Source organism: Ovis aries, chromosome 10, assembly GCF_016772045.2.
Source record: "Ovis aries strain OAR_USU_Benz2616 breed Rambouillet chromosome 10, ARS-UI_Ramb_v3.0, whole genome shotgun sequence".
NCBI classification, from domain to species: Eukaryota; Metazoa; Chordata; class Mammalia; order Artiodactyla; family Bovidae; genus Ovis; species Ovis aries.
Window position 1 is genome coordinate 75,576,039 of NC_056063.1, and position 24,218 is coordinate 75,600,256.

Below are 24,218 nucleotides of genomic sequence, written 5' to 3' on the forward strand. Positions count from 1 at the left end.
TGCGAGAGACATAAGAGACTTGGCTACGTTCCCTGGGTCGGGCAGATGCCCCAAGAAGGAAATGCCTGGAGAATCCCAGGGACAGAGGCACCTGGAGGGCTACAGTCCATGGGGTCGCAAGAGTCGGACACTGAAGAGTCACCCACTGAAGCGGCTTAGCACGCATGCATTGTAGATTAGAGCAGACAAGGAAATAGGGGCAGGATATATGTGGCTCCATCTCAGGTGGCTCAGGGAAAATAAGTGGGAGAGAGAGAGAGAGAGAGAGAGAGAGAGAGAGAGAGAGAGTGTGTGTGTGTGTGTGTGTGTGTGTGTGTGTGTATAGAGCATGTGTGTGTGTGCATGTGGACAGAAAGCAACTGCAGCAAAGTAATAATTGGTGAATCTGGGTGGAAGAGTGATCAAGTTCTTAGTGCTCTTCTTGAAATTTTCCTTGAAGTTTGTTCTTAGTGCTCTTCTTGAAATTTTCCTTGATGTTTGTGATTACTTCACACTGGGAAGTTTTTGAAAATCTATAAAAGTCAATTTAGAGCATTTCAGTAACAACCCTTTTAAATTTCGTTCTTTCGAACATCTCTTTTCTCAACAAAGCAGACCAAGGTCAGCATTTCATAGCGGGCCGCACCATGCCCTCCTCCACCCCCAGTCCCCAGAGCCAGCAAACACCGGTCCGACCCAAAGCCCTCAGCATCTGTGGCAGAACTGTCCATATCCTGGCGTTTTCTGGAACTCAAGAGGGGCTCTTGGGCAGAACCTCCACAGGTCCCTCTGGGTGAGGCCACGACAAGTGAAAGAAACCAGCTGAATGTGCCTGACGAGTTGACCTAGCCCCTCGCCCTTAACGTCTCAGCTCAGACTCATCCTTTGAGCTACTCGTTAGGGTTGAGAGATGCATGAAGGAGCCATAGTTCTCTTCCACCTCCATTGACGAATTACTAGAAAAATGTTAGCCCCATGATTAGAAACTAAAGCCGAGCGACTTGGCATTTGTGAAATGTTTAAGATAACTGATTGAAAAATAAACCAGTACTCTCGAATTCAGGTGAAGAGAAATAAAGTTCTGTTATATTACTGTCTTCTTGATAGAACCCAGCTCACATCCCTCTCAGAGGAGCCGTTAACGATAGAAAGTATTTATAGGGGAAATAGTTCTTAGTTTTGACATTTGGTGGGGGGAAAAGTGTCAAAAAGTGATAACAAGGTGAATGTGTGTAATTGAAGTCTTAGCGTTGTGTTTTTTTTAATGAATCATTGTCCTTGATCCTCCCACAGAATGACAAGAGTGAGGTTAACGTGTTGTCGCTATCAGTTTAAAATACCATTTGCTTCTTCTTGACTCTGTTATGAAAAGATGTAAATACACGAGAGGCTTTTTTTTTTTTTTTTGAGAGGTTGTTTTTCACATAAACTTCCTTATTTGTTCATATTTTTCCGAGTTTTCTCTTGTTTCTTGATTATCCTTAAATGCTCTTAAAGACGGTCCCACATTAAGACACAGAGTCCCCCCCTCTGGCATTATTTATGTAGATGCTCAGTAGTTTTTGTGGTAGGTGCTCGAGAGACTGTAAAAGAGAAGAAAGATGCTGCCCTTGTCTCGAGACACTTAGAGTAACATTTACAAGTGTACCTTCCGTATGATCTCTGGGTTAGCTGGAAGGTGGCTAAGAGAGTTCTTCCAAGAGAACACACTGGTCATAGCAAACACCCTCTTCGAACAACACAAGAGAAGACTCTACACATGGACATCACCAGATGGTCAACACCAAAATCAGATTGATTGTATTTGCAGCCAAAGATGGAGAAGCTCTCTACAGTCAGCAAAAACAAGACCAGGAGCTGACTGTGGCTCAAATCATGAACTCCTTATTGCCAAATTCAGACTTAAATTGAAGCAAGTAGGGAAAACCACTAGACCATTCAGGCATGACTTAAATAAAATCCCTTATGATTATACAGTGGAAGTGAGAAACAGATTTAAGGGACTAGATCTGATAGAAAGAGTGCCTGATGAACTATGGACAAAGGTTCGTGACATTGTACAGGAGACAGGGATCAAGACCATCCCCAAGAAAAAGAAATGTAAAAAAGCAAAATGACTGTCTGAGGAGGCCTTACAGATAGCTGTGAAAAGAAGAGAAGCCAAAAGCAGAAAGGAAAAAGGAAAGATATACCCATTTGAATGCAGAGTTCCAAAGAATACTAAGGAGAGATAAGAAAGCCTTCCTCAGTGATCAGTGCAAAGAAATAGAGGAAAACAATAGAATGGGAAAGACTAGAGATCTCTTCAAGAAAATTAGAGATACCAAGGGAACATTTCATGCAAAGATGGGCTCGATAAAGGACAGAAATGGTATAGACCTAACAGAAGCAGAAGATATTAAGAAGAGGCAGCAAGAATACACAGAAGAACTGTACAAAAAAGATCTTCACGACCAATATAATCACGATGGTGTGATCACTCACCTAGAGCCAGACATCTTGGAATGTGAAGTCAAGTGGGCCTTAGGAAGCATCACTACGAACAAAGCTAGTAGAGGTGATGGAATTCCAGTTGAGCTATTTCTAATCCTGAAAGATGATGCTGTGAAAATGCTGCACTCAATATGCCAGCAAATTTGGAAAACTCAGCAGTGGCCACAGGACTGGAAAAGGTCAGTTTTCATTCTAATCCCAAAGAAAGGCAATGCTAAAGAATGCTCAAACTACTGCACAATTGCACTCATCTCACATGCTAGTAAAGTAATGCTCAAAATTCTCCAAGCCAGGCTTCAGCAATACGTGAACCATGAACTTCCAGATGTTCAAGCTGGTTTTAGAAAAGGCAGAGGAACCAGAGATCAAATTGCCAACATCCGCTGGATCATGGAAAAAGCAAGAGAGTTCCAGAAAAACATCTATTTCTGCTTTCTTGACTATGCCAAAGCCTTTGGCTGTGTGAATCACAACAATCTGTGGAAAATTCTGAAAGAGATGGGAATACCAGACCACCTGACCTGCCTCTTGAGAAACCTGTATGCAGGTCAGGAAGCAACAGTTAGAACTGTACATGGAACAACAGACTGGTTCCAGATAGGAAAAGGAGAACATCAAGGCTGTATATTGTCACCCTGCTTATTTAACTTATATGCAGAGTACATCATGAGAAATGCTGGGCTGGATGAAGCAAAGCTGGAATCAAGATTGCTGGGAGAAATATCAGTAACCTCAGATATGCAGATGACACCACCCTTATGGCAGAAAGTGAAGAGGAACTAAAGAGCCTCTTGATGAAAGTGAAAGAGGAGAGTGAAAAAGTTGGCTTAAAGCCCAACATTCAGAAAACTAAGATCGCGGCATCTGGTCCCATCACTTCATGGCAAATAGATGGAGAAACAGTGGAAACAGTGTCAGACTTTGTTTTCTTGGGCTCCCAAATCACTGCAGATGGTGACTGCAGCCATGAAATTAAAAGACGCTTACTCCCTGGAAATAAAGTTATGACCAACCTAGACAGCATATTAAAAAGCAGAGACATTACTTTGTCACCAGCGTCCGTCTAGTCAAGGCTATGGTTTTTCCAGTAGTCATGTACGGATGTGAGAATTGAACTATAAAGAAAGCTGAGCACCAAAGAATTGATGCTTTTGAACTGTGGTGTTGGAGAAGACTCTTGAGAGTCCCTTGGACTGCAAGGAGATCCAACCAGTCCATCCTAAGGGAGATCAGTCTTGAGTGTTCATTGAACTGATGTTGAAGCTGAAACTCCAATACTTTGGCCACCTGATGCAAAGAACTGACTCACTGGAAAAGACCCTGATGCTGGGAAAGATTGAGGGCAGGAGGAGAAGGGGACGACAGAGGATGAGATGGTTGGATGGCATCACCATGAGCTTGGGTAAACTCCAGAAGTTGGTGATGGACAGGGAGGCCTGGGGTGCTGCAGTTCATGGAGTCGCAAAGAGTTAGACATGACGGAGTGATTAAACTGAACTGAACTGAATTGAACTGAACACTGCATAAATATTATTTGTTAGTAACATTAAGATAGTTGAAATTAACAAAACCTTTTTATGCTTAATTTTTCAATTGGATGTGCTGTATTTTCTTTATTTACAGTGAAGGGCAGTGTAGCCTGGTGGGCTGCATGCAGTCCATGGGGTCACAAAGAGTCAGACACAGCTTAGCAGCTGAACAATGACAACAATTTTCTTTATTTAAATATCAGAGTCATGTGGTTTTAATGCATTAAGAAACAGTAATTTTTCTAAACCAAGAAAAAGGGAAATGATTTTTTTTCTGATGTGAACAAAAACCTTAGGAATTTAGTGAGAGATATTTAAGATAGGAAATATAGTCCATCTATTATGAAAACAAAGAATAGTCTAAGAAAGAATGTGCATCCCTCATCAAGTCTAATAATAGTCTGACGTAGGACTGTAGAAATATTTGCCAGTTTTTCTACTTTTGCTGTTGAGTTTCTGGAGTTTTAGTTCTTCACAGTTCATTCCTACTATCTTTCAGCCAGCACCTTTGTCAGTACACCCATTCCAGATGTCACCCCAAACCCTACTATCTTAAAAATAAGTCTATTCATTATTGCATTTCTCTTGCTTTTAGATTTTTTTTTCTTCTTAACCAAGGATTTTTTATATTACCCCCAAACTCAAAATTAACAAATAATGACATTTTATCATTATTGGTCTTTCTCTTTTTTTTTTCTTTAAATGAAAAGGGGGAAATACTTCCCAAGTTTGCCTCTCTTGAGCCTTCCCCAAGCTTAGAAAGGGACTCTTGGCTTCATGCTTAATGGGACGCACAGATGAAGTCAGACGGGGCAGTTAGACTCACGGAGTCAGTGCTGGGACTTAACGAAAGTAGGATGAATGTGGCCTTGACAAATACTGACTTCCTCTCCTCCATCCGTTTATTTCCTCCCTTCTAGTCAGCCAGCAGTTATCAGCTGTTTGCTCTGCCTGCTCTAACCCTGGGCTGGGTTCTTGAAATACAGAGATGAGTGAGGCAACGATTCCTGCCCTCGCATGGTGCAGAGCCTGGTGCAGGGGCCCTGGCAGGGGGACAGCTCTGGTCAGCTGCATCCAAGTCTCCCGATGCTGCTGAAGGAGTGCCGGGGGTGGAGGGGGGGGGGCAGTGCTGTCTGTAAAGAGGCAGCCTGGTGAAAAGCACATCAGATTTGGGGAGCACAGGTGGGTGACGTTGCAGTGGGACTTGACAGCTGGGGCAGGGGCCCCAGGTAGGGAAGAAACAGGAAGGCATCCCAAGGCCCTCAGTGGGGCATGGACCTCTGCTTCTAGGCTGTTCTTCAGTCACTCAGTCGTTTCCAACTCTTTGCAACCCATGGACTGCAGCACACCAGGCTTTCCCGTCCATCACCAACTCCCAGAGCTTGCTCAAACTCAGGTCCATTGAGTCAGTGATGCCATCCAACTGTCTCATGCTCTGTTGTCCCCTTCTCCTCCTGTTTTCAATCTTGCCCAGCATCAGAGTCTTTTCCAGTAAGTCAGTTCTTTGCAATAGGTGGCCATAGTTCTCTGCAATAGGTATTGGAGCTTCAGTTTCAGCATCAGTCCTTCCAGTGAATATTCAGGGTTGATTTTCTCTAGGATTGACTGGTTTGATCTCCTTGCTGTCCATGGGACTCTCAAGAGTCTTCTCCAGCACCACAATTTGGAAGCATCAGTTCTTCGGCGCTCAGCCTTCTTTATGATCTAACTCTCACATCCGTAAACAACTACTGGAAAAACCATAGCTTTGACTATATGGACTTTAGGCATTAGGAAACCAAGCAGGATTTTAAACAAAGAATCACATTGTTGGGTTTCCTCAGAGGATGGATTAGACGTGGAGGAAGGGGCTTATTATGATCCTAACCACGTGTGTAATTTCTTCCATCCCTGCCTGGGGAACATAGTACAGTCCCGGTGCTTATGAGAGTCTTGCCAGATGAGATACGGTGGCACTTAGCATGTTTATAATATGTGAGACTGGAATGGAGTTGTGTGGATTCCATTCACATCCTCTGAAATACCCATTGGCCCCGGCAGAGAGAGATGGCATACAGACATTCAATCTCAGCGAATAAGGAGCCAAATCTCTTCAGTGTGAGAGGATCTCAATCTCAGGGAGTCTCTTCCCTCATCTCTGGAATCCTTACCACTGCCTCCGGAAAGCCCACCTAAACTCCACAGAGCTCATTATGAAAACAGTCCCTCACGCAGTGCTCCTGCCCTGAGTGTCTGGACCTGCAGTGAGCTGAGTGTTGATGTAGAGACACCCACGCCGTCTGGTTCCCTGGCAGATGGTGAACTGCACGGGGGCTGGCACCTTCTCTTCCGTGTTCTCTCCTGACATGGAGCCTGAGGCCGCAGGTGCCCCGATGGAGGGGATTAGAGGCCTGAACATGAAGGTGTGGTTGGAGGGCTTGTCCTTCAAAAGAACACTTGTTTTCACTTAAAAATGTGTTAGAGGGTGGTCCTCCATCAGCCCTTTCCATCTTTGATCTCTAATACTAGTGTTAGAACACATGTTTTGTTAGAGTGAATTATTGGGTAGCAATCAAATAATCAGCCAATTTTGGGGGTGCCTGAGTCTGCTGAATGCTGAAAGATGTAAGCAGAGGAGACCCCTCCTGGCCAGTAGTGAGGGTCTTCTCAGGACCAAACAACAAAGCATGCAGGGAAGTGCAAAGATGAGGGTCCGCTGAGCTGCCTGCATTGGGTAGGCACAGAGGAGAACCAGTCCACTCAGCCAGCTGTGTGGCCATAGGGGTTCAGCAGCTCCAAGGAGGAGGAGCGGGGCCCAGCTGACAGGGGGCAAGGGCAGCTCTGACCCACAAGGGTCTGGCCCTGAGCTTGCCTTGACAAGCCCAAGAGGGGGCCACCCTCCCGGCAGGGCATGCATGTGGCCTGGGACATGGCCAGCCACCATGGGCAGCCCTGGGGGGAGGGGTTGGGACCACCTTTCAGGTGGGCATGACTTTTTGCAAGAGTCAGAATTTGGGAAGTAAGAACCCCCAAAACCATTTGTTTTTGACACCCTTAGCTAAAGGGAAGTTAAAACCACAGTCTTACTCAAAACAAGCAGAAGAGTGTTTCAGACTGAGAGGAATTGCTCTAGATGTCATTGGAATGAGCACGCTGCTTCAGTCGGGTCAGAAAGTAGTTCAACAGCAAGTAGAATGTTAAGGCAGGTTTTTATGCCTTTCCTTGAGTAAGAATAACCTTGAGGTGGTAGGGGCACGTGTCCCAACCACAGAGAATTTAAAAAAGAAAAAGGGGAAAGGAAAGGAACGCTGGCCCAGGTTTATCTCCTCTCTCTTTAGGTTTCTTTTCTCGCTTGCTGGGGTCTCTCCTTGGGAAGTGTGTTCCACCGTGTCCTCCTTTACAGCACACACGTGGATGCCAGTGACAGGACCCCTCCCATGGGAGCAGCTGCTGGAGTCAACATCACTGCAGGGGACCCTGCACTCACGTTTCCCTCTGAGCTGCAATTTCAGTGCCCACTTCTGCTCCCCATCCAATTCCTCTGGTCATAATGCTGGGAAGTCACATTTTCAGTCACCAGAAACAGGCCCCGGAGACATTACATTTGAGTCACCTGAGTTTTTTGTGAATAAGTGACAGGGAAAATCGTAGCGTCCTCTCTGGATATTGACCCAGCTCTACCCAGTTTCCAAAAGAAGTTAGAGGCAAGGATCATTCAGGTTTTTAGACTAGAAACTAAGGGGAACTCTACTCTGATGTTTCATGGCGAGAATTTTTAGATGGAAACTTTCCCGTGATCGATGGGCAGGCAGAAGGAAGAAAGGACTCACTGGGCTCTGAAACAGGAAAGGAACGTTGGAGGAGATGCCTTTTAGGAAGTTCCTGTCCTGGGTTTTTGGGACCGCCGTGGCCCCACCAGCCCTGCACTGACTCACATGCTCTCAACTCAGCTCTCTCCCTGTCCAACTTCACTTGGGCTGACCATCTTAGTTTTGTTAGGCCAGTGCTTATTTACAAGATTTAAACGCTAGAGAAGGCAATGACAACCCACTCTAATACTCTTGCCTGGAAAATCCCATGGACAGAGGAGCCTGGTAGGCTACAGTCCATGGGGTCACGAAGAGTTGGACACGACAGAGCGACTTCACTTTTCACTTTCATGCATTGGAGAAGGAAATGGCAACCCACCCTAGTGTTCTTGCCTGGAGAATCCCAGGGGAGGGGGAGCGTGGTGGGCTGCCGTCTATGGGGTTGCACAGAGTTGGACACAACTGAAGCGACGCAGCAGCAGCAGCAGCAGCAAACGCTAGAAACAGGTGACACACGTCACTTGCTTCGCTGTTCAGCGTGGCCGTACTTGGCTGTGGCAGGAGGTGTGTGTTGGGGGGGAGTGCTCGGCTGTGGACCTGGGGTGGAATCTTAGAATGTGAGCCTCTCTGTGGATGGCAGTGACTCAGGGTTCAGGGGGTGGCCCTTCTGCTCCGGGACCTCCCTCCAGCCACTCCAAGCTTGCCGTGGCACCTCTGAAAATGAGCCTGCCTTTGATCTCGCGAAAGACACGCCAGTTCTTTGACCAACAAAGGATATAAAACTAGCGAAGTGGAAGCAGTTAAAGTGAGTGCCGAAAACAAAACCCAAGGGCAGTTCTGTCACCTCAGAGGCCCCGAGAGAGGGATCACACCTGGCCTGGTGGCTTCTCAGTAGCACAGGATGATCACAGGAGGAGACGCTCCTGAGCGCCTGCCAGCTGCCGGCCACTGTCCCAGGCCTTTTGCACCCGTCTCTCTTACCCCAAAGCGGCGAGGAGCTGGGAGCCCGGTGCCCTCGTTCCTGGCCTGGGGTCACACGGTGACTCCGTGGAGCCCCTCTGACACCCAAGCGGGGTCCTCACCTCCCAACCCCCGGGGCTGTGGAGCCTCTCTCACAGCTGCCTGCTCCCCTGTGGTTTTACTTTGAGGAATCATGAGCCTCTAGAGATTCCTGCCCGACTCTCTAGAGAGTCTCGCTCACCCAACCACAGGCCTGTGTGGCCTCGGCCATCTCTCGCCACTGCTGAGCACGGGAGTCCCTGCGTCACAGGCTAAGTCGGCCTTCACACCCGGACGGTTGCGAAACACTCGAGGTCTGTGCAAGTCAGGCGCCGGTTAACAAGCAGGACCGTGATGATGGTTCTCAGCGTCCACCCCAGGGCTGCGCCATCTGCTGAGACCTGGGCCCCCGAGGATGGGCAGCAGCAGGAGGCACTGGCTATGTGGCCATGGGTGCCCCAGCCGGCACTGTCCGCTGTGGGGTTATGGGGACCCCGTGGGAACCCCTCAGTGTCCTCCTTCTGGTCCTCTGATTATTTTCCTCATACCCACCCCGAGCTTGCCATTTCATTTTTCTGTAAGGAAACCCACAAGTGCCCTTTCCTCATGTTGTTCAGTTTTTAAATACTGCTAAGCTGATTTCTACTTTCTGAGCTTTCTCCTCCGGTCAGAGTACCAGGTCATTCAGCAGTGCAAATTCTCTAATCACACTCGTCTCCTCACCCCCCAAGAAATCCAAAAGACCCCAGAGCCAGCTTTAGGCAAGGGGCTGTGATGGCCAGCCAGCCATGGCCTGCACAGAGCCGTGGAGACCTGTGAAAAACCCAGCTTGGCTGTCAAAACCGGTGACAGCACATGTGGTCGATGGTGTCTGGGAGAGAACGACCTCGGAGGCAGCCTGGCATGCACAGAATAGGTCTCTCCTCACCAGGACTTTACCACCTTGGACACAGCCCGGCCCACCCCAGACCCTAGCCGCTTTCCCTCTGGCCCCAGTGCCGTGCGTGCTCTGCTCTGTGTAGGGGGCGGCCTGTGCTCATCATCTCCTTGATTCCAAACCAGATTCAGAGTCGCTGGACAGGAACCTCCAGCAGATGGAAGCTGCAGTCAGCGCCTCTGCCCAGTGCCAGCGCCAGATGAGGCTCTTGCATCACCAGCTCCAGGTTATGAATCGTGATTTGCCGAACAGATGAATTTGTTCCTGTCGCTGGGTGTGAAGAAGCAGCCAGGCCTTAAGTCCTAGAGGTGACAGCGAACGTGGCGTTTGCCACACGTTTGTTCCCCGTCGTTGAAAACAGCCAAATCGTCGGCCCCGTGGTGTGTGTCCACGGGTAAAGGACACGGCAGAGAGGGAGCTGCCCACCTCCTCACTGGGCCACGTTCACTCCACTAAAGATCGTGGTCCTTAACCGGAAGTCACGGGAATAAGCATCGTGAAAGGTTATGTCGATCCAGGAGTGGAAATAGCCCGGTAGGGCTACCTGCACCAGTGAGGTGGCTGTGCCCTGTTGACCACACATCCAGCACACTTCCTGTGGCCTTTCTCACCGAGTGACATTAAGTGTGAAAGGCCCCCCAAGGAAAAGGGAAAAGTGTGGATCCTGAGAACGGACATGTCACGTCTGGCAGGAGCCTGAGACAGATAATGGAGCAGACACTCGTGGAGGAAAAGGGCCTTGTGGTCTGAAGGCCCCACACCGCTCTCCTGTTGACACAGGATGCCACCAAGACATGTGCGCCTCTCATCCCCTCAAGAGGGATGTTGATGACATCGCAACGGATAATAACACCGAGTCTGAAACTGGTGAAAATGCAAAAAGATTGTTGACTAAGCCACCTAGGTAGAAAGGGGCAGGCTGTGGTGAGCTCTAGGCTCACCTCTGATCTTGTTTGCTTGGCGTTTACCTTGAGTGACTTGTTCCTTTGCTAATCAGATGGGGATGATATCCGTTTGAGGGAGCTGACTAATACTGTCAAGGACAGAATTTAAGCCAAGGGCAGTTTCGGTTACTAGACAGTGATCAGAAGTTTGACGGCACCCAGTCCTAAACCTGGACGAGCGGTTTAAACTCACCCAGAGCCCAGAGGCCTAGCTTGAGCACATTTCGCTCAGTTTATCGCAGGCCCAGCATCACTCACCGCCCCAGAATGCTGTCATTAACACACTCAGGGCATGTGTGCATGCACACACACACACACACGTGCACGCCCACTGTGCCAAGGCTGGGAATCACAGGAAGGCGCACTCTGCCCTGGGCACACCATGCCAGCAGCAGCATATCCTGCAGCAGTAGAAACGGGCAAGCGCTGGGGGCAGGGGCAGGCCGGACAGTGCTGGGCCCCGAGACGCAGTAGAAACGGGCGAGCGCTGGGGGCAGGGGCAGGCTGGACAGTGCTGGGCCCTGAGACGCGGGCATGGGCAAAGGCCGCTGGGCCCTGACCATGATAAGGAGGAGCCAGCCGTGAGGAGCACAGGACAGAGGTTGGCAGGACCATGAGGCGCCCACTCTGGGTTTGTCCTCGGCTGAGGGACTCGGGAAAGGCCATGGGACCCTGAGGCCACTGGGACAAAGATGAGTTAACCAGGTGGGAGACATGGAGCCACACGGCCAGGAGAGACCAGGAGCGAGAGAGGAGGACACTGGAGGCCGCAGAGAAGGAAATGGGGCATTTCCTGTGGCTTCAAAAGCAGATCAAGGCCTTGGAAGCCCCATGGGTGACAAGTTGTGAGACACAGATCGGCCCCCTTGAGGAGTAGCCTTCTGTCCCAGCCAGCAAGTGGCGGAGTGTTCCTGAAACTCCAGAAATGGCTGTTCCTGCCCGAGGGGAAATGGAAGCAGAGCCCCCGCCTCTGCCCACACCAGCCATCAGTGCCTCAGCCCAAAGGTTGAACTGGAAATGGGCCACTGGGCTCCTCCCCAAGGTCGACCCTTCGGGGGCGTGTGTGGAGGGTGGGGAACCAGAATGAGGTTCCTTGGAGGGAAGCCCTTCACCATGTGCTTCTTTTTTAATCTTGGTCTTAACCCACTGATGAGGGGTCCCAGCCTCAGTTTGAAAAACACTGGCCAGAGCCCCAGCTTCTGAAAAGTGTGCCTTGTTTCCTCCCAGCTGGGTTAACCTCTTCCCAAGCCTCTTGATGAGGGTGAAAGAGGAAAGTGAGAAAGCTGGCTTAAAACAGCATTCAAAAACATGGTAGCCAGCCCCATCACTTCATGGCAAATAGAAGGGGAAAAAGTGGAAGCAGTGACATTTTCTTTTCTTGGGTCCAAAATCACTGTTGACAGTGACTGCAGCCATGAGAGATGCTTGCTCCTTGGAAGGAAAGCTATGATAAACCTAGACAGTGTATTAAAAAGCAGAGACATCACTTTGCCGACAAAGGTCCACCTAGTCAAAACTATGGTTTTTCCAGTAGTCATGTTCGGATGTGAGAGTTGGGCCATCAAGAATGCTGAGTGTTGAAGAATTGATGCTTTTGAATTATGGTGCTGGAGAAGACTTTTGAGAGTCCCTTGGACAGCAAGGAGATCCAACCAGACAATCCTAAAGGAAATCAACCCTGAATATTCATTGGAAGGATTGATGCTGAAGCTCCAATACTTTGGCCACCTGATGTGAAGAGCTGACTTCATTGGAAAAGACCCTAATGCCGGGAAAAATTGAAGGCTAAAGAAGGGGGTGGCAGAGGATGAGATGGTTGGAGGCATCACTGACTCGATGGACATGAGTTTGAGCAAACTCTAGTAGGAGAGAGTGGAGGACAGAGGAACCCGATGTGCTGCATGCAGCCCCTGGGGTCACAACTTAGTGACTGAACAGCAACAAAAGGTTCCTTTAGGGCCCAGGGACCTGGGATCTGAATGGTTCTGGCCCACTCGGCTGCGCCCCGCCCTCCCCACTCGCCCCGCCCTCCCCACTCGCCCCGCCCACACCTTCCTCCGCAGGGGAAGGAGGGGCGGCAGGGCTCTGACCCTTGTGTGCCCCCCGGGCATCGCGTTCTGTGGAAAGGAGGTTAGAAGTGGTGACTAAGTCCCCAGGCCCTCGTCAACTTACACCTTGTTGAAAATCTTAACATTTGGAAGAGTATCACTTTTCAATATATGTTATTGCAAATGTAGTTTATTTCCAAATAAGTTAAAGAAAAGACTCCTGCAGCTAGTCCAGGGTCCTAAATGTTTCTGTAATACATTTTCAAGTAGGAAAACAGGTCACAAGGAATAAACCAATAACCCTGCCGTTTCAGCCTTGGAGACCGCCTGTATGTAAAAGTACAGGAAGCCTCTGCATTCACAGCTTCAGGATTTCCGCCGTGGCTCTAGCTGCCTCCCCCGCGAGGTTGTGCCTGGACTTCATCCCTTCTGCCGGTGGGGACTCCGGGGGCGCCGCACCTGCTGGGAGAGGCTGTGGGGTGGGCACCCCAAGGCCATGCTCTGCCTGAGCCACGCCGGGAGCTCCGAGGCGTGTGTACCGTCAGAGTCCACCAGCATCAGGAATAAATCCCCAGTTAAGCAGCTGTTCACCTGCCCGGGGAAATGCGGCTGGGGTGTTATTCTTCAGGAATCCGATTGACCCTGAAGGCCTGTGCGTGGGGCTGCTGGTACGACCTGCCCCCTCCACCCCCACCCCAGGCCTGGGGCCCACAGCGCAGCCATTCTCTGCTCGTCCTGGCAGGTCACTGACCCTCAGGAGCCCCCTTTCTTGTTCTGAAAGTGAGGATTAAGTGAGAAAATGCACTTCTGTGGACCGAATATAGTGAGCACCTGAAAACGGGTCCGTTGTCGTTTCATAAACATCAGCTTTCGCACTAAATGAAAGGGTGGTTTATTTTCTCTTTAACCTGAAAAGCTCACGAGGAACATTAAAAGTCGCTCGAGGAACATCATGGGGCTGGGGGATTGGTGGCAGTGCGGTCAGCCTCCTCATCAGGCTTCCGGTTTTGTTTCTGTTTTCAGGTTGCCCGGCTCATGGAGATGGGGTTTTCCAGGGGCGACGCGTTGGAAGCCCTGAGAGCTTCCAATAACGACCTTAACGTGGCCACCCACTTCCTGCTGCAACACTGAGGGTCCCGGCCGACAACACAGGGACTGGCAGGCTGCTGGCCTCGGCGGGCGCAGCCCAAGATGGCACGCTGGCTGGCACCAAGTCCCCACTGTCCTCCTGGGCACAGGGGGTCCCTGCCACTCCCTCCCTTAATTCCAAGATCAGTTACCATTAAGTATCCAAAGTAAGTTTGCCATTAAAATAGCATGCCTTTTCTATCTTTATTTTTTTATGGAGTATTTCCCTTGCTCTGGAGAATCATCACTTATTCCTGACGTGTTTAAAATGCACTCAAATTGCAGATTTCAGGAAGCAGGGGAATAGCGCTACAGATGGGAAATTACAGCTGCTTTAATATTCTTTCTACCGTAACGTATCTTTCTACATGATATCAGATCATTTGTGCCAGAAAGGGGGCTGTTATTCAGACAGCACTTGTCAGATTTTATTTATGGACGTTTTTTCATTGCCCCCCACCCCGACCCCTGCCCCAGTCAAATTTGCTTTCAAACTCCAGTGCTGTTCAGGGTCTTCATTCCCCCAGAGCCAGCAGTTCATAGCTGCAGAGATGGCCAGGCCCGCCGACAAGGGAGGGAGAGGAAACTTAAACCCACCTCCACCTGTTCTACCCAGCTCCAGTCCAGGGGATTTGTCCCAGCTACTCCCCACTTCCATTAAAAAAAAAAAAAGAATTATCAGATACCAGCTTGCAGTTCTGGAATACTCCATGAAACTTCACTGGGGTGAATTTTGCTTAGAATATCCCCAGTTAGCCACTTGGGCTGGGAGTAAAAATGGGACAAAGAGAAAATAACAAGAAGAGAGGGCTTCCTCGAGGAGTACAGGCCGCCCTAGCTGCAGGGCCAACCCCTCTAGAAGCAGATTCCCACTGGCCCAGGGGTGACCCGATGTCAGCGTGGGGCAGAGTAGACGGACCCCACCACGGGTAGGAGGGGGAGGCCAGAACAGACGAGCCTGGAAAGACCTAAAGCAGGCGACTGTTAAAGATTTAAAGAAACTTGCAACTATTGTGTTCTGCAAAGCCAGCAGAAGTGTTTCAAACTGATGCAAATTTAGACATGCGTGGTACTTAACAATAAAGTTTTTAATGTGTTTTGCTTTTTGGTGTTTTGTTTTGTTTTGTTTTTTAAGAGTTAACCTAAATAAAACTTTGTTCTAGGCTGTGCTATTCTTTACCAGCAAAAAAAAAAAAAATTTTTTTTAACCAGACTGCTCATCTTTCTGGAGAAGATTGGGGTCCTTTATTTGAAGTGAGAGGAGCTCTTTGGTGCCTGTAAATTAGGACTGGCCCCTGTGAGACCCCATCCTGAGGCTTGCCAGGGCCATCAGGCTGCTCAGAATGCGGGCTGAGATGACTCAGAGCCTAGCTGGTCCCAAGGAGAGGCCACAACTCGATCTGAGTGTCCACGTCTCAGATTGTAGGGACAGTCAAAAGTGCAGGGATGTCCTCGACCACAGTCACTGACAGAGCTCGACCAGAGGGCCTGAGAGGGCGGATTCGTGTGTCACCTCCACGGCAAATCTAAACCCCCAACTCTGGGCTTCCAGTGCAAACAGGTCACAGGAAAGGAGCAATCGTGTCCAAAAACACACCATCTCCTGAGTTTCTCCTCCCTTCCAGGCAGTGCCTAGTGAAGTAAAACCAAACCAGAGGCAAAATTCGCATCAAGACTTTCCACCACCTCTCTCCCAGAGGATGGGGAGCTGAGAGCCCGCTGTCGGGATCCAGGGTGAGGCCTGAATTTTAAAAAGGGTTCACCACCCCCAAGCTCTTGTTTGCTTTCTTGTCAGGATTCCTTTCTAATGAGAGAAGGAATGAGAGAGCCTTGGGCAGCTGAAAGGAGCCCCGGCCACCCTCTGCTTCAGTCCTTCACCAGAAACAAGTCCATGAGGGCGGCGTGACCGTTCAGGTTTGTCCTGGCTTTGTTGCAGGGAGAAGTCGATTCTGACTCCATGTTGGAGCTGTTTCTTCAACTTCCTTTCCATTGCTTTTTGTTACTATAATCCTATATATAATGGCCTGCCTCAGAGAATCCTGCCCCTCTGCCTGACTGTTAAAGTGCCTTTATTCAGGACCCTGTCTACCTGGGAGGAAGGAAGAAATTAATACATGCCCCTGCCTGAGGCTTACCATTCTAGGAGATATCTTGGAGATTAAATGGCCTTTTTATTTTGTTTTCTCACCTCCCTTCCCTTCCCCCTGCCACCCGGATCTCTGATTCATAAAAGAACCTGGCATCCAGACCCCGACAGGATGGTTATCTTGATACATGAGTCTGTCATCTTCTCCGTCAGCAGGCTCGCTGAATAAAGCCTTATTCCTTGCCTCAGCACTTTGTCTCTGGGATCCACTGGCCGGGGACTCAGTAACAGCTTCGTTCAGCCTCTTCCAGTTCCCTGCAGCTGCCAAGGTCTCACCTTCCCACTGGTGACCCTTTATATTGCATCCTTTTCCTGCAACTTCCAGGCCGTTGTCCCCCTTCATCCGTCACCAACCCTCTCGGATATTCCCGTCCCCACACATACCCTTCCACGTCTGACTTGACTCCCAGATGAGTTCCTGTGTGTGACTGCGTTTCCCACCCCTGACGTTTTGCTTCTAGCAATTTGTTGCTGACAGCACCTGATGCCAGAGTGTGAGTTCCTGAAGACACCCACGCCTCTTGTCAAGATACCTCAAAGTCTCAGGCTGATGGTACCCCTCAAGGACCCCTCTTGCAGTCACACATGGGGATGCATGGCAGAGGGGTGCGTCAGGGAGCCATTTGGCTTGGTTTCTTTTGTTGTTTACTTGCTAAGTCTTGTCCAACTCTTTGTGACCCCATGTACCATAGCTCTCCAGACTCCTCTGTCCAGGCAAGAATAATGGAGTGGATTGCCAGGGTCTAGAAAATATCACGTTGGCTCTGAATTTTGTGCAAAAGGCAACAGATTGGGCCTAAATTTCAAGTGAGCAGATTCCAGACTGTAAGAGAAGGAAGAAAGTTGTCTATAGTGAACCACCCCCTCCCCTTCCCAAATAAAGGAAAACCTGCCTTCGAAGTCCTGACTCCTAAGCCTAGACTGAGTTTGGGATTCAAAATGGTTTTTTTTTCCTTGGAATCGTGTCACCTTGCCCCACAGTGTCTCCTGCTCTGGCTGCTCCAGACCTGGTGTCCAGCTGGGAAATTCCAGCCCCCACGCAACCTGCAGCGACAGTGGAAGCAGAGAAGGAAAATCTCACGTGTTCCACCTCCAGCCTTTCCCCTGGGGAACCGTCCTGACTGCCTGCCTCCTGCCCCAGTCTCCCCAGTTCCAACCACATCACAGCGCCCACGGCTCCTCCCTGTGTGCTGACTGCCTTGCTCTCTGTATGAAGAAGGGGCAGGGAAACCCTCTCTTTCTGTGTGGGACTGGGATTCCTCCTGTGGGGCCAGAATTCTCTTCCCAAACCACTGACTGTGTCCAAGGCCACCCAGCTCCCCCATCCCGGGCTCCTGAGAAACCACAGCTGCTCTCCTAACAGGCCCAACATTTGAGGTCAGGATGTTGACCCCCAGACTTCCAGGAGCATTGCTGGCAATACAGTGTCTCCCCTGAGATTAAATTGTTATTAAGGACAAGTCTCCATTTTTCCGGGTGGCCAGGTAGACCCTAAACAGCAGACTGGACTTGACGTTTCTGGGCGTCCTTAACCAGGAGCCCTGGGTTCCTGTGGGGCTGGTGCCCAGAGCCTTTGTAAACCCGGCCTCTGAAGTGAGCCCTTGAGTTTGATGAAGATGGTGGCTGTCAGGTAACCTCTGCAATGCTCTCCCTCTCTTCCAGGCTGAAGGTGAAGAGGATTGTCAGAAGGACATGGGGAACCCAGGGGCGGGGGATGGCAGCCTGTGTCATGGTGGGAAAGGGGTCCCAGCTCCCTGCTCATTGGTCACTTCTGGTCCCCCTGCCCCTGCAGAGACGTGCTGGGCCCCCCGAGAGGGCAGCGGGGGAGCCCAGCCCAGGTGGCTGACTTTTCTGCCCTACAAGATTACCATTTCCTTTCTTCACAGGGACTCACAGCCAGTTTGCTATCCTGAGAGTTGTGTGAGTGGAGTTTTTAGTGTAACTCTAGGTACCGAGTTTCCTCAGAAGTACTGCACTGTGTCTAAACATTGCTCAGCCTAGTACTTCTATGCAGGTTTTGTAAAACCCTTATTTCAGTAGCCTGTACTTGACCCCAGCCTTTCCTGTGCATCAAGCCACCAGGGTCAGAGGTCTCTTCAAACCCCTCAGCAGGCTGGGTTCTGTCCAGTTCAAACCTGCACAGAGATAAATATAACCTCAACACCTGCTGGTGACTTAAGGACCGGTTTAAAGGGGGAAGCATGCTTGACCTCCAGCCCTGCTTCCCTCCCTGGAGGACGGAGGGGCGGGACAGAAAGCTCTTCTATCAGCTGATTGGTTCTCCCAGCGATCAGCCCCCATCCTTAGGTGCTTCCAAAAAATCACCTTGTTCACATAATAAAATACACCTACATGATTCTCTGCACTTAGAGAATTACAAGGTTTAGGAGCTGGGAGCCAGGAACTGTAGACGAAGACCAAATATATATGAGAAAGAATTCTGGTCATCTGAGTGACCAAATATATCTTATGAAAGCTTTTGAACCATGGTGCTGGAGAAGACTCTTGAGAACCCCTTGGACTGCAAGGAGATAAAACCAGTCAATCCTAAAGGAAATCAGTCCTGAATATTCATTGGAAGGTCTGATGCTGAAGCTCCAAAGTTTGGCCACCTGATACAAAGAGCCCACTCACTGGAAAAGACCCTGATGCTGGGAAAGATTGAAGGCAGGAGGAGAAGGGGATGACAGGATGAGATGGTTGGATGGAATCACTGACTCAATGGATATGGGTTTAAACAAACTCCAGGGGATAGTGAAAGACAAGGAAACCTGGTGTGCTGCAGTCCATGGGGTTGCAAAGAGTCAGACACAACTTAGCGATTGAACAACAACAAATGAATCACAATATTGCATCACAATTTTTAGTACAAATGCCACCTGCCAGAAGCCTTCTTGTCCTAGACTGAGAAACGGTGGTTAGTCAATTAACATTAAAAAGTTGGGTAAATTATAACTCATTTTTGTTTGAAGTATGATTCCCAACCTCTCTTACAAAAATAAAAAGTAGATTTCTGCTAAAGAGTCAAGCAGACATTTAGCATTTTGACAGGCATATGAGAGATCTGATACGCAGGTCAAGAATCAAATCTCCTGAGAAATCTGTATGAAGATCAAGAAGCAACAGTTAGAACAGGACATGGAACAACAGACTGGTTCCAAATCAGGAAAGGAGTATGTCAAGGCTGTATATTGTCACCCTGCTTATTTAACTTATATGCAGAGTATATCATGAGAAACGCTGGGCTGGATGAAACACAAGCTGGAATCAAGACTGCCAGGAGAAATATCAATAACCTCAGATATACAGGTGACACCACCCTTATGGCAGAAAGTGAAGATGAACTAAAAAGCCTCTTGATGAAAGTGAAAGAGGAGAGTGAAAAAGCTGGCTTAAAACTCAACATTCAGAAAACCAAGATCATGGCATCCAGTCCCATCACTTTTTGGCAAATAGATGGGGAAGCAATGGAAACAGTGAGAGACTTTTTTTTCTTGGGCTCCAAAATCACTGCAGATGGTGACTGCAGCCATGAAATTAAAAGATGCTTACTCCTTGGAAGAAAATCTATGACCAACTTAGACAGCATATTGAAAAGCATAGACATTACTTTGCTGACAAAGGTCCATCTAGTCAAAGCTATGGTTTTTCCAGTAGTCATGTATGGATGTGAGAGTTGGACTATTGAAAGCTGAGCACCGAAGAATTGATACTTTTGAACTGCGGTATTGGAGAAGACTCTTGAGAGTCCCTTGGATTGCAAGGAGATCCAACCAGTCCATGCTAAGGGAAATTAGTCCTGAATATTCATTGGAAGGACTGATGCTGAAGCTGAAACTCCAACATGTTGGCCACCTCATGTGAAGAACTGACTCATTGGAAAAGACCCTGCTGCTGGGAGAGATTGAAGGCAGGAAGAGAAGGGGACGACAGAGGATGAGATGGTTGAATGGCATCACCAAGAGTTTGAGCAAGCTCCAGGAGTTGGTGATGGACAGGGAGGCCTGGCATGCTGCAGTCCATGGGGTTGCAAAGAGTTGGACATGACTGAGTGACTGAACTGAACTGAACTGAAGCCTTTGAGCTGTGTAACTTAATATTTGGATACTTGAGAATTTGTTTCTTTATGTAATTTATAAAATGGTGATGTGTATTGACATTAGCTCAACCATATATGTATACTGTCCAGTAACATTTGGTTATAGTTCTGTGGAAGAACTAATTTTGTCAGTGTTCACCAGCTTGTAAAAATCTAGTGCGAGAGCTTAAATATTAAATAAATGTGTGCATGCTCAGTCATGTCTGACTCTTTGTGACCCTGTGGACTGTAGCCCGCCAGGCTCCTCTGTCCATGGAATTTTCCAAGCAAGAATCTGGAGTGGGTTACCATTTCCTTCTCCATTAAATGAATAATAAAATGGAAAAAAAAAAAGTTGGATAAACTGCAGAACACACACACAGATGGGGCCTGATTTAACAATGGTTTGGCTTATAATTTGTTGACTTTATGATGGTGTGAAAGAGATACCCATTCAGTGGAAACTGTACTTAGGATTTCGGAGCTTGATCTTTTCCTGGCTGCTGAAGTTCTCTTCAGTCCGGCCCTCCTTGGTAACGCCGGGAGTAGCAGGTGCAGGCCCCCATCGGCCATGAGGTCACAGGTCAACAACCATTCTGCACCCAGACGGCCATTCTGTTTTGTGCTGCCAGCTCAGAATTCAATAAATTACATGAGATGCTCAACGCTTCTTTAAAAAATAGGCTTTGTGTTAGATGATCCTGCCCAGATGTAAGCTAGTGTAAGTGTTCTGAGCACATTTAAGGTAGGCTGGGCTAAACTGTGATGTTTGGTAGGTTATGTGTATTAATGCATTTCAGCTTATACTTTGAACTTACAGTGACTCATCAGGCTTACTGGGTGGTGCTAGTGGTAAAGAATCAGCCTGCCATCGCAGGAGATGTAAGAGGTTCAATCCCTGGGTCATTGGGAAGATCTCCTGGAGGAGGGAGGGCATGGCAACCCACTCCAGGATTCTTGCCTGGAGAATTTCATGGACAGAGGAGCCTGGTGGGCTATAATCCATTGGGTCAGAGTCAGACACGACTGAAGCACCTTAGCACACATACATATGCGTATAATATATATATATATACACACACACACACACACACACACACACACACACACACACACACACACACACACAAACAGGAGCCCATATATTAAATATTTTAAGTTAAAACATGTCAGTGGTGTTAATGTCACTAAGGCCTTTTTAAAAATTGTAGTTGTACTGATTAGAAATGTGTGTCTTTCACAATCCACACCCACATTGCATCGCTTATGAGTTCCAGTTTGGATTATTTTTTTTAATTGAAGTTAGCCCCAGAACTCAGCAAAGCAATCGGATCGTGTGTCATCTTGGTTTTCTCCAATTTTCCGAATGACCTGTAAATGTTACACTCTCGCCTGTCGTGACAGCGTTCTTTGTTTTGTAAGCAATTCACCTTCACCAAACTTCCCAAAGCATTTAACTTAGTTCTTAAAACAACAGCTCGTTCTTTTTACCTTTATACTTTATTGGTTTATGTAATAATGATATAATTTTGATAACAACTGATATGAGAAGCTTTGGGAAAAAACACAGCTATGTCTTGGGGAGCCCAGAGCCCCACTTGTGGGCACAGAAGACCAGGAGTTGGGTAGAAGCCACCGGCCACAAGCAGGCAGCGTGCGGCCCGTGACTCTCCGACCCACAGAGCTCCTGAGATGGCTGAGTGAGGCCGGCTAAGAGAATGTCTATTGTGGCATCAATAGTGAGTAAGTAGGACTCGCCTGGTGGTCCAGTGGCTAAGAATCCTTGCAATGCAGGGGACTCAGGTTCAATCCCTGGTTGGGGAACTAAGATCCCACCGGCCATGGAACAACTAAGCTCTCACGATACAACCAAACAGCCCATGCGCTGCAGCTAAAGATCCCGCATGACCAAGACCCAACACACCCAAATAAATAAGTAGAGGGAAACAAAGGGGGAGAAAAAAATCTAAAATACTAAAACAAAGAAAGAACAGCAAGAAGTCCATAAAGATTGGGACCATTGCCAAAGAGGTCTCCCAAAGGGCGGCAGCAAGAAAGTTTAGGGGGCCTCTGCCCCCGATTTCTTATCCAGCTGCCTCGGTGGCCCCTGTACTCACTGAGCTGGAGTGAACGAGTGACAGCGTGTCACCAGTTCCAGTGTCCCCGTCACGAGGGATTCCCGCGGCCTGAAGTGTGACCCGACCTTCAGGGTTGGGGTCTCCACAGGGAACCTGGCCCGTCTGAGCCTGGCCGTCCATAAGCCCACACACGCCAGAGGGACTTCACCTCCGTGTTGGCCCCGTGCACCGTGGCGTGGCGAGGAGAGAGAAAACTGCAGTGAAAGCTGGACCGTGGTTAGCTTGCAGTGGGTGGTAGTGCCAAAAAAGCAGGGATTCTGAGTGCAAATATGCTTTCTGGGGAAAGCTGACAGCCAGAGGGACATTTGGGCATCTATCAACTCCATTTCTGGAACTCTCCATTCTTCCTCCTTAAAGCTGTCAAGTGATTAAAATTCTTAGAAGTCATCAGGAGACCCTCCATTCCAGACACCTCCACGGGTAGTTCATGCACCAGAATGGGACCCAGGGACCTCATTCTAGAGCCCCCACCCACAGGGCCCACCCCCACGCACTGGCCCTACACCTTCCTCTGGACTAAGCTTCCTCATGCAGAGTGAGGGGACCTTCTGAGGGGGTCACTCTGATGCTTCCATTCTGACATGCAGTTATTTTGATTGGGGCTGCAAAACAAACTGTGGCAGTTGACCTTTTTTTTGGACCAACTAGTATTTAAGCAGACCCCTCTACTCCTTCCTCCAAGTCTCACTTTGCTCATGGGACTCTGATGTGGTATCACAAGGGCTTACAGGAGGGGTCAGGGATGGGCTGAGACTCTTCCAGAGAAGAGTGGAAAGAGTGCTCAGATATGCGTGGGTGTTAAAAGCTGGATCCCCAAATAAGATCAAGTCCTAACCCCCACCCCCATACCTATGAATATGACCTTAATTGGAAATAGATGTAATCAAGTTCAGATGAGATCACTAGGGTGGAGAAGACTTTTGAGAGTCCCTTGGACTGCACAGAGCTCAAACCAGTCCATCCTAAAGGAAATCAACCTTGAATATTCATTGGAAAAGCTGATGTTGAAGCTCCAATACTTTGGCCACTTGATGTGAAGAGCTGGTTTCATTGGAAAAGACCCTGATACTGGGAAAGATTGAAGACAAAAGGGGACGACAGAGGATGAGATGGTTGGATGGCATCACTGATTCAATGGACATGAGTTTGAGCAAACTCCAGGAGAAAGTGAAGAAGAGGGAAGCCTGCTGTGTTACAGTCCATGGGGTCACAAAGAGTCAGACACAACTTAGCAGCTCAACAACAACAAATCCAAGATGACTGGTGTCCTTAGGAAAAGAAGAAAATGCCATGTGAAGATGGAGACACACGGGGAGAAAACCAGGTGAAGATGGAGACAGAGATGGGGGTGATGTTTCACAAGCCAAGGAGCACCAATAACTGCCAGCAAAGCGCCAGAAGCCAGGAGAGGCCTAGATCAGTCCCCCTTGCAGCTCGAGAAGGGGCCAGCCCTACCAACCCCTTGACTTTGAACTTTTAGCCTCAAGAACATATATTTTTGTTGGTTTAAGTCACTGGATTGTTGATGCTTCATTATTGCCTCCCCATGGGGGAGGGTTAGGGAGTCCATGGGGGGAGGGCTGGGGGGTGCCTGTGAGGTGGAGGGAGCGCAGAGGTCGTGAGCAGGTTGGGCTGGACCCACGTGGCTGAGACAAATCTCACGCTGACCCCAGTGCCCCCCACACTTTGGTAGGCAAATACGTGTTTTATTTCACAAAAAATTCAAAATCACCCAAGTGGAAATGATCTGTGTTGTGTTTAAACTCAAGAAAGTGCCATGAAAGGTTTGTTTGGACCGAATGCAAACAACACTCGGCGTGCATACGCACTTTCTGACACGCACAACTGAAAAATGAACACTCACGCCCACGTTCTTGTCTTTCTTCCTTCCCCCAGACTGTCCCTGCTCACACACATGATACGGGAATGTGCACCCTCTGCGCCAGATCAAACTTTTCCTACCCAGTCCCTCACCCCCATTCATCCATCCCAGAGGCTGCCAGGCCAATAA

The 24,218-nt window shown here is 48.7% G+C and overlaps 1 protein-coding gene across 1 annotated transcript in view; it reads left to right on the forward strand.

The window, feature by feature from the left end:
- The window catches only part of UBAC2 (UBA domain containing 2), a 170,655-nt gene extending 155,708 nt beyond the window's left edge, over positions 1-14,947 (forward strand). The window contains exon 9 of the mRNA XM_015098251.3: positions 13,741-14,947. Coding sequence (XP_014953737.1) covers positions 13,741-13,848 — 108 coding nt within the window. The 3' untranslated portion in view covers positions 13,849-14,947. The remainder of the gene's footprint in view (positions 1-13,740) is intronic.
- The last annotated feature ends 9,271 nt before the right edge of the window (positions 14,948-24,218 follow it).